General features: G+C 39.3%; 1 protein-coding gene and 2 long non-coding RNA genes across 4 annotated transcripts; 1 reads left to right on the forward strand and 2 right to left on the reverse strand.

Moving 5' to 3' along the window:
• Window positions 1–1325: 1325 nt before the first annotated feature.
• On the reverse strand, window positions 1326–2809 carry LOC116245242 (uncharacterized). The gene is made up of 3 exons (XR_004170429.2): window positions 2627–2809; window positions 2145–2389; window positions 1326–2004 (listed from the first exon to the last, which is right to left on the reverse strand). It is a non-coding gene; the product is annotated as an uncharacterized LOC116245242 (long non-coding RNA).
• A 3367-nt stretch (window positions 2810–6176) lies between these two features.
• On the forward strand, window positions 6177–9636 carry LOC116245244 (UDP-sulfoquinovose synthase, chloroplastic). Of its 2 annotated transcripts, none has more exons than XM_031616899.2 (3): window positions 6177–6351; window positions 7534–8574; window positions 8945–9636. In XM_031616899.2, the coding sequence occupies exons 2-3, from the start codon at window positions 7555–7557 to the stop codon at window positions 9356–9358; spliced, it is 1434 nt and encodes a 477-aa protein (XP_031472759.1). In that variant the 5' UTR covers window positions 6177–6351; window positions 7534–7554; the 3' UTR covers window positions 9359–9636. The 2 variants fall into 2 exon arrangements, with proteins under 2 accessions (XP_031472759.1, XP_031472758.1); XM_031616898.2 differs by having other exon boundaries at window positions 6178–6347.
• An 818-nt stretch (window positions 9637–10454) lies between these two features.
• LOC116245243 (uncharacterized) lies at window positions 10455–10791 on the reverse strand. Its single transcript, XR_004170430.2, has 2 exons — window positions 10718–10791; window positions 10455–10632 (listed from the first exon to the last, which is right to left on the reverse strand). It is a non-coding gene; the product is annotated as an uncharacterized LOC116245243 (long non-coding RNA).

Genomic DNA, 10791 nt, shown 5'->3' on the forward strand with positions numbered 1-10791 from the left:
AACTCAAATGCCTGGTTTGGCATATCTCGATCCATCTGTACTATGATTCATATCCAAAAAGATACGTACCAAGACCACTGGTGCTGGGGAATGGAGTTTCGTTTTAAGCCAAATATTTTGTTCTGAATATTATCAACATAAGAGTAGTTTAGTCTGCTTCCCACATAGAGGGTGTTATGTTACACACACATGAGTTAGCTTAGGCAGGACAACTAAGTTAGTGAGTTCATTCCTTTAGTATGCACATATAAAACAAGTACATTCTTAAAATAAATGTTCTCCAATTTCTAAAAACTAAAAAAAGAACTTGCAGATGCAAATAACCAGCATTAGTGGGAGGATGAGATTAATATGTACTCTTGAGGGACGTAAATTTTGTTTGTGTTTCTTTAATGATAACGTATAGCGGGGATGAAAACAACCGGTATAAGACTATACCGGTGAGAAACAGTACCGCTGTAGAACTATAACGGGGACTCGTTTCGCCGCCTATACACTTATAGCGGGGCTATGCGCCGCCGCTAAAAGCCTCTTATACCGGTGAATCTAGCCACCGCCACAAGTTTCACCGCTATAAATCTATAACGGTGATCCCTGCCACCGCTATACGTTCCGTTACCCTTTCGCACACCCGCATGTATGTACTAGTTCTAGTGACGCACACCTCAACGGCCGAGATGTGCACCTCAAGTGCGCCTACCTACGCCTGTCTCCCAATTAACGTCTGTATCTTTTTTTTCATTTTTCCATTTCATAGTATACTTCTTTTCTCAGCCGCATGGTAGAATTAGATAAAATCGGTGAAGTTTGAATTTATTGAAAGTTATTAAAGTTAGTAAATGTAGCTTAAAAATCATAGAGGTTAATGAATTTATTGAACTTACTTTGACTAAACAAGTGCTTTTAAATCCCTGGTCCGTAGCTTTGTGAAGCGCCAACAATGCCATCATCACAGTTTGAATATACAAGAATACCAGACCCAAAAAAACAGATGTCTTCTACGTTTCATCTTGAGAGGCTACTCTGGTCATCCGTTGTGGGCTATAAAAATTCCTCTTACTAATCAAATTCTCTTTCATTTTAAAATCAATATCCCTCTAACATTTTAAACCCCAGTGCCTGTTGTACGGCACTAAAAATATTACGAATTGCTCTCTCTTCAAAAGTTTAATTTGTAGTCCCACAACTAGGAGGAGGACTAGACGCATTAAAGAGTCCAAAAAGAAAAAAAAGGAACCAATAATTGCATTATGAGTTGTGAAACATAATAATAAAATTGAAATTTCAATAAAAAAAATACGGCTATCAAATTATAACTAAAGAACAAATAAAATGCATGAGTTACTTCTCAAACATAAACAAAACCCGGAATTATAATTCTACCCCTTAGGATAGAATCATAATTTCAGAATTTTGATTTAATAATAAGCATATAATTCCAGAATCAAAATATTAGTTGCAAAGACAGGCCTCCTACACGGTAAGTTAGACATCAAAAATTGGCCTCATACATAGTAGCCTGACCATTATTCCATTTCTCCACATCCCTTCTGCACTCTTCCTCCCAAGATGCAGAAACACACCTCTTGTCAGATCCATTAATTCCTCACCACATTACAGACCAAGAAATTTAAATGCATCCATCCATGACTCCAGAAGTGCTTCAACCAACGAATGACCACATAGACAGTGAAAGAGAAAAAAAAACGGAAAAAGAAAAGAAAAAGATAATGAGTTGCCAAGTTAACAGGATCAGACTGAACGAACAAAATTACCGTGCAGCAGAGAGGACAAGCTTCCTGCCTGCATGAGCATGCAGAAACTTTCCGGCAACAGCGACGTCCACCTGAACTTCTGAATGGTTCTCCGATTCACTCAAAAAAAGGTTCGCTAGAGAAGTGTCAGCAGGGGGCCCATCGTTGATCCCATCAGAATCATTACACTCGTGTAACTCAGCTGCAGGAGCTCGTCATCCACAGGCTTGTCAAAGAAATCTTCATCCGTCTGATCCTCCATAAGTAATGGAGAAGTCAAGAAAACAGAAAGAAATGCTCAGAAAACAGAAAGAAATGCTCAAACTCTCAAATCGAAACATCCAACATACTCAGGAACGATAATTCTAATGCTCTTCACTCGAATCTGACCTGACTAGCACAATTGAAAACAACCATGACCTTAATCGTCCTCGATCCCATCAAGAGAGAGCAATTGCACCTAAAAAAACCCTAATCAAAGGACACGAGCAGATACCGCTAGAGCCCACTTCTCGGACCACCATCCTCATTCAGAGCATCACGAAGAACGAAAATCTCGAACCCCAAAACCCACATCACAATTCCATAAAAAATGCAGATCCACTGCGACCTAAACTTTCAGCACCCAGGAAGACCTGCAGAACCAAAATGTTAGAGAGGAAATTAATGTACCCAAAACCGATGAATCACAATTCAAACCTAAACAAATCAAAACGAGCAACGAGAATAAATTAAAAAGAAAACGAAACTCGTTCGAAAGGGGGAGGAATGAACGCTGTTACACATCTTCGGTGAAATGTTTCCAAGAAAAAAAAACAATCGAGGAAAATCGAATTGGAAAGAACAGAAAGAAATCAACAAGATGGGTTTACCTAGATTAGAAAGAGGAAAACTGAGAAGCGCAGAGAGAGAGAGAGAGAGAGAGACGGGTGGGGATTTTGTTTTCCCTGCCGTCATTTCACCACCCACGACGTAACGGCCTTCGGGTTTGCTCCATTTTTTCTTTCCTTTACAAGATAGAGAAAGAGAGAGAGCGCGCACAAAAAAAGCAAGCGAGCGAGCGAGCGAGCGTGGCATGAAAATTTGAGTAATAAATACTTCTCATATCTTTCTAAGGTTTATTTCTCCTTTCGCGTTCAACTTTACTTATAATTGTAAGAAACGGTTTTTCTAATAAAAGTGCGGGCCGTGATGCACACACGCATCGGGTTAATACGCGTACGTCACATAAAGAGAAATGTTTGAGTTGATGAAAGAATATTGTTTATCAAAATTTGAGGTGCAATGTTATAGCAAGCGCTTGGAAACTAATTGCTTGGAACCCAAAGGTTTACAAACATATAAAACAAAATGTGAATACACATTTTGAATTTGATTGTAACTTTTATCAATCTAGCTCATTTTTTAACCTACATACCAATTAGCTAAGATTGTTTACTACACCTTGAATTTGCCGTTAGAGATTCAAGGTGAGCCAAGAAAGCGATCGGTGGGGAGAAGAGAGAGACAGGAAAAGTGAGACATAAAAAGGAAACCGAGCGGTCGATGACCATTTTCATGTCCACCCCACAACACTTCAAACTAATTTGGGTGACATGAGATTTGAGAAACCAAGCAAGCCACGCCATGTAGACCGGATCCAATAGCGCAAGATCAAAGGAGTTACACATGGCATGCTTTAAGACCCAAAAATAATATTTGTTGCTTCGGTTTGAACAGGCATCATCAGCATGGTAAAAACCTGCTAGTAGCCATGCATGTATGGCAGCATTTATAGTCTTTGAGACCCTTGACTACGGAGCTCCTTTAATTAAATTCAGAGTGAACGGAAGTGTTGGTAAAGCAGTTTGCAATAAAGCTACACATCTATAAGAAATTCCAAATGTGGGTTGGAAATGAGAAACAATAAGATTCTGTGTGGAAATCCTAAGCTATAATTAAGTTCTATTTCTACCTACAATCCACACAAATGATTTGGATGCCCAACTTTGTTGGGAACTCTAACAAAACCTTGATTTTGCAGTAGAAAACAAGATCAAACTCCCATGTAATAGAGGAAAGTACAAAACAAGAAGATTTTTTTTTTTTTTTTATTTTTATTTTGCATCTTCCTACTTAAGGGTGTGTATGGCATTTTTAAATGCATATTGGAAAGGCGTTGCTTATACAGAAGAAGAATATAAATGAAAAATGAACTTGGTTTGAAAAGCACTGACCTTGTACTTTTGTCAATTCATTTTACTTGCTTTTCATATCGCTGTCTAAAAACCCGAACAATCTCTTTAAGTAGTTGAAAAGAGTAATTGTTAGTTTTTTTGTTTTTGCTGTTGACAACTGTGCTTTTTACTGAAGGGTAGAAAAATTCAGTTGTGAAGTATACCACATCAACTGAAACTATATTAATTATTGTGGCGGTTTTTACTTAATTGCACAAAATTCATATTGCTAGAATATAATACGTATAGGATAAGTAAATGATATCATGCGTCACATAGTTGTGTGATGATTAAAATTTGTAGAAGTATCGTTAAAATGACTATCAATTGTAGCTAAAACCACCACAAGCCGTCCATGTATCATAAACTACAGTCAATGTTAACTCAGCCACTGATTTTAGCAACACTTTTTTAAAGTTTAGCCAACACTTTCTTAAACGGCACAAAATTCAAAGTGTTACAAGGCGTGTCTTATACGTAGGAAAAGCCAAAGCAGTCATGTGTGGGATGGCCAAAATTTTAAAAAGTGTCACTAAAATGATCATAAATCGTAGCTAAACCACCACGAACTGTTGTTGCATGATGAACTATGGTTAATGTCAATTTACTCACTGTTTTTCATAAACACTTTCTGAAATTTTACTCTGTGTTTGGATGCATGCTCAAAAATGAAAAACGGCTTTTTACCTTTAAAACACCGTTTTGGCAAGGAGTGCAGTTTCGTGAAAACCTGATTTCATCCAGGTTTTTTTTTTTTTGGGTGGATGGGAATACTAGAATAAAATACGTCTTCTCCAACGCCACCATTCTCTGCTCTCTCTCAAAATTCGTCCATGAATACCCCAAAGCTACCTTAACCATTTGGATACCATTTGTTACTGTTCTGTCATGAAGGGTCTTCAAAAAATTTATGCATACCAAATGGTGCGATCCTTGTACATAACTCTAATTAGTGTTCATACTCATTACCCTGTGTGTTAGTTTGTGGCAGCTGGATTTAACAAAGTTGTGGCCGTTAAAGCACTAGTGTACAGTGATTGCATTTTTCTCTTTTGATTATAAATTTAAACATTGAATTCATGCCACCTTCATCCAACGTGTGTTTCTTCTCAGTTCCATGTGGATGTGTTCCATGTCTTTTCATGTTCGTAGACCACAACTTTCGGATGAAAATCGATAAACATGTTTCAGTTCTAGCTCTTTCTCTTTCTGTACAGTTTCCACCTCCAACAAGTATGCAATTTTCATTAACCGTAGACTTAACTAACTGTTTCTCAACTACCATTCAACTTAAATTCATTTTTTAAGAGAACTTCCGAAGCCCATTTTTGGTCATTCAAACAAGAACTTGGTTTTAAAAGGTGAAACTTGGTTGCCCAAATACTAAAACCAAGTTTTTAGAAAAATATCTTTTTTTTCTCTCAAAACCAAATTTTAATAAACTTCATTTTTTAAAGGAGTTCATCCAAACGCTGCCTTAGTCATCCAAGAACATCCAATAAACTTCTGACAGCCGGCAAGATTGAATTGAACTCACACACATATATATTAGTATATGTGAGATGGAGGTTTTAGCATCTGAAGAAGGAAAGGCATCTTCCCGGAATCATCCGTGTCAAAGCAACGAGTGAAAAGGAATATTCGAATATCTCTTTACTAGGTCTATCTTTTTCGTGATTTCTGTAACTCTATAAACTAAATCTTACCAACCAAAGAAGAGTAAAAATTGGAGAAATAACCAACTTCAGCCTCGGGAAAAAGTAAGTTTGGAGTTGGAATCATAAACCCTCAATCAATAGGTAAAAAGGTGTAGATCCTTTGGTAAAGTTTCCAAGTTTTGCATGTCTTTCGAAGCTCGATTTTAATATCTGACGCGCTCCGCTGATTCAAATCCAAATTATTTTTTTTACACTCTTAGCAAGTGAATCAATCTCCTTGCTCAAAATACAATATCTAGTTAAAAATGGGCGGGAGGCTGAGCTTTTGTGATATTTAGAAGGTAGCGTTTGGATAACACGATTTTTCGAAAAACTTGGTTCTGTAGAATTAATTTTTTTAATTTTCGTATTTGGGTGGACAGATAAAAACTGTTTTTTATATTAAATAGTTTGAGGGGATAATTTTTTCGCTCCCGGTGTGTTAACCAATTTTTCAAACCATCCAAACAAAGCCAAAAAGAAAAGGTTTTGGAGGCAAGAGATAAAGGGAGTGGACAGCTAAGGAGAGAGGCGCTTCATTTTGACGCCCTCGCGGACCTTCCCGGACTTCCGTCACTGTCTCTAGAGAGAGCGCTTCCGAGAGAGAGTGGTTCCTTCCTTTTCCCACCTCGCCGGAGCTGAGACTTTTTCCCCATCTTATCCCAACGGCGTAACGAAGAGTAAGTACGTCTGATGCTCCCTTCTCCGGCCTTCCTGCATCTCCTCCAGTCCTATTGTGACGAATTTAATAGCTTCTCTCTTGTTGAGTCAGTTGCTTCAGGTTCTTCCTTCTCTGTTTCTTCCTTCTTGACAATGGGCTTTCGTTGTTTTTTTGGGTACCATTTGTTTGTGCCGTTGCTGTTGATTTTTTTTTTTGAAATTCACTGCTCCCCTATGCTTCTTTCGGTTTATTTGCCCTAGATTTTGTGTAGCTTGTACGTATTTTTAGTCTCTATACTTGCCTCTGTCCCCAAATTGGCTTTCGTGGAGTTTAGTGAACAATGCATCAACGTGCTGCCGTTCTCAGTTTCGTAAAGATTCATTTATCATTCATCCCGAGATGTTATTTTTTCCGTGTATTTTTCTTTCTATTCCCCAAAAGTAGTATGATTTTTCACTTCTCTGGTAATGGAACCCTCTAAGAAACGCAATGGTTGGCTTATTTTTGGTGCAAATGATCACTGGGTATCTCTGTCATACCATGGTTCAGATAGATCTTTTTAACCATGTGCATTGGTGGATTAGGGGTGAATATGTCATGTCCGTTCATAAATTCTTTGAAGATCCTAGAACACTAGATTGATCTTGGTTGAGACCATTAGATGCATAAAAGATTTGTTCTAACAATTCAAAGAATTTGTCCAGCTTGGAGAAGTTATTGAGTCTAATTTCGTTTAGTCCTCATTGTTGATCCTCATCTGGGTTACCCATCCAATCAGGTTAAATATTTCTGGTTTGCGCACCAGGTTGATGCTTGATTTGAAAGGGTTCTGGGTAAATATTCAGACTCATGCTTTATAGAACTGGTTTGGTCATTGGTGTTTTTTGAACACAAGCACAAACTTGGTCTCTGATTTATGCATGATTTAAAATTAAGGTTATAATACGTCCTTATAATTAAATATCTGTAGTTAGAGTTGGTGAGTCTGGTTGCTGCTTTCAAAGTCTAAGCCTACTGCTTTCATGGACAGATTTGGAAAATTATGATGATACATTTCTCTCTCTTTTTTCCCCCTTTTTCTTTTTGTGGTTTATTTTTTCCTTTTTTTTCCCCGTCTTTTGTCCCCATTTTTTGCTGTTGTTTCTTGATTGATCATTTCGTTAAGCTTTCTGACTCAAGTAGGAAAAATCTGTTTTCTTTCTCAGGTACTCTCTACATTTTGAAGAATGGCTCAGCTATTATCCACCACGTGTTCCATAAGGACTCCAGATAGAAGAACATCTTTTAGGAATCCACAGTATACTTCCCTCTCATTCGCTGGTTCTCAATGCATGCCAAAAAGCTTCGTAAAGCAAAGCAGGAAAAGGTCAGTAATCTTCAGGAAGTCCAACATATCTGCAATTGCGACTCCAGTAAAAGAATCTGAACTCCAAAATAAATCTTCAGACAGAAGTTCTAGACGGCCTAAACGTGCAATGGTCATTGGAGGTGATGGATATTGCGGTTGGGCTACTGCCCTCCACCTCTCTAACAGAGGTTATGAAGTTGCCGTTGTTGATAATCTTGTTCGTCGCCTCTTCGACAACCAACTTGGAATCTCATCCCTCACGCCCATTTCGTCCATTCAAGACCGCCTACGGTGCTGGAAGCAGTTAACTGGAAAAACCATTTCTCTTTTCGTTGGTGACATATGTGACTTTGAATTTCTGTCTGAGGCCTTCAAGGCCTTCGAACCAGAGGCCGTGGTCCACTTTGGTGAGCAACGTTCGGCACCCTATTCTATGATTGATAGAGGCCGGGCAGTTTATACACAACATAACAATGTAATCGGGACATTGAATGTGCTGTTTGCAATGAAGGAATATGCACCGGAGTGCCATTTGGTGAAGCTCGGGACGATGGGAGAGTATGGGACTCCCAACATTGACATAGAGGAAGGGTATATCACGATTACTCACAATGGGAGAACGGATACATTACCATTCCCGAAGCAGGCAAGCTCATTTTACCATCTCAGTAAGGTGCATGATTCTAATAATATAGCCTTTACGTGCAAAGCTTGGGGCTTGAGTGCAACTGACCTCAACCAAGGTGTGGTTTACGGGGTTAGAACAGAGGAGACTGCAATGCATGAAGACTTGGTCAACAGGTTCGATTATGATGCAGTGTATGGGACAGCCTTAAACAGGTTCTGTGTTCAAGCTGCAGTTGGGCATCCTCTTACTGTGTACGGCAAAGGTGGTCAGGTAGGAGTCGGGGCAATGGACTCTTTTGAATTTATGTCTTTGATATATTGTGTGTATCAAGTTCTTTGCGATGGCCCATAATATACATCTCTTTGTGGGCAACTGCCTATTTCATGCTCCATGCTGATCTTGAGTTCAGGATTTATGGACTCGTCATCTTTATGGTTATCCATCGCCGTTTCAATCCTTGATTAGACTGAGTGTGGAATCTCAGTTTGGATATTCAGATCCAATGTCATGACGATGATTAACTGCCAAACTTTTTGTGTGATTTTCTTGATAGATAGAACGTTTTGGTCACTTTGTTGTTTTTATTTGTGTTTGTTTTTTTATCTATGACCTCACTGGTCTTTTTTGCTGTATGTGATAGACCAGAGGATACCTTGACATCAGGGACACGGTGCAATGTGTTGAGATTGCTATTGCTAACCCGGCAAGCCCCGGCGAGTTCCGTGTCTTCAACCAATTCACTGAGCAGTTCTCTGTCAATGAACTAGCAGAAGCCGTCACAAAAGCCGGGGAGAAGCTTGGCTTGGAGGTGCGCACCATTTCTGTGCCAAACCCGCGAGTAGAGGCTGAGGAACACTACTACAATGCCAAGCACACAAAACTGATCGAATTAGGACTGAAGCCTCACCTCCTATCCGATTCTCTCCTCGATTCCTTGCTCAATTTTACCATGAAGTTCAGTGACAGAGTAGACAAAGAACAGATTATGCCCACCGTTTCATGGAAGAAGATCGGTGTGAAACCTAGAACGGTGGTTGCTGAAGCATCTCGGTGAAGCCAGTAAACTCATGCTTCACTGACGGGGAAAAATAATTTGTCAACAGTGAGAAGTTGACATGCATAGTTTGTGTGTGTATGATATCCTGCCATGCTTTCTATCGTAAGAGAGTCCAAAAAAACTGTTTCGCAACTTCCGCTTGGATAATGAAAATGCTGTTTTTCTTCTCTCCCATATTGTAGTCTTTTGCTTCCGTGCTTATGCTTTTGTGCCTGTAACATTGAGAAACCTTCTTACATACGGAAGAAAAAAAAAGCAAGTTCAATGAGATTTTAGTTGACTTTGTAGGATTGTCAGTCTAGCCAGACAAGAAGATGGGAAAAAGAGAGTAAATCGTTTCGATGGTTTCTTTATCTGAACTTGTGGAATGTGCTTTGAATTTTACTTTCTTTGGCCGTTGCCGAAAGATGGTTAATATAAATTAGGAACTAGAAACCCTTCTCTATAAAGGCAATCAAACACATGGCACAGAAAGTCTTAAGACATCACTGCTTTACGATTTTTTTTCTCAAAACGAGTGATGAAGAGTCGAGAATAGCTCCCAGTCTCTTCACTCGATTTTGAGGTGTAAGACAGTAAGAGTACCCCAGTGGGCGTATACCATGGAGAATTAACTAATCGATACTTGGCCTAAGTGAGATTGATGGGCTTGCGAAATGGTGCTCATTTCTGCCTCTGTAAACACTTGCTGGTTTGTCCTTACCATGATCCTCGAGTCTGACATGGTTACTAGATGGGTCTTTAGCTCACTTGCGTGTTCACGTATGGAGAGGCCAAGAGATGGCAAATTGCTCAGTTATATGCCTTTTACTTTGCAGGCCTAGTTATCGATGTTTTACACGAACTTTTTTCTGTTTCTACTTTCTTCAGCAAGCTACCATTCTTAATGCTGCATGGTTCCAACTCTAAACGGCGACCACAATGCATTGGCAATGTCCGGGAGAAAGTTTGATTAGCTTAGCTGAACAGGTCTACTTAACATAGCCGGTTATAGCTATTGAGCACCGTTCAATTTCTTGAAACCTATCGTTCTATGTAGACGAGGAATAACGTCGCGATTATCACATGGGCATCAAGACACCTTTGAAAGAAATAAAGCAGCAACAGAAACTGGGGCGTGTATTGCCTGGTAATAATATAAACAGTGAGAAATTGATGCTTTAGGACAACCACCATCCAATGCTAGGCCAAGCTGTCGTACAAAAACCAGTACATCATGATTTTTCCTGTTCCCTTAGCTTGAGATTCCTGTTTGCGAAGTCCAGGAAACCCTGTCAGAAGAAGTAAACACAGGTGAAGGATCACGACACATATATGCAGAGAGAGAGAGAGAGAGAGAGAGAGAGAGAGAGAGACCTGGAGAATGGCAACAGCAGCAAATTTGTCAATAACCGTCTTATATTGCACGGGATGCAGATTGAGGGGCCTCA

This window comes from Nymphaea colorata, unplaced genomic scaffold (assembly GCF_008831285.2).
Source record: "Nymphaea colorata isolate Beijing-Zhang1983 unplaced genomic scaffold, ASM883128v2 scaffold0596, whole genome shotgun sequence".
NCBI lineage: Eukaryota > Viridiplantae > Streptophyta > Magnoliopsida > Nymphaeales > Nymphaeaceae > Nymphaea > Nymphaea colorata.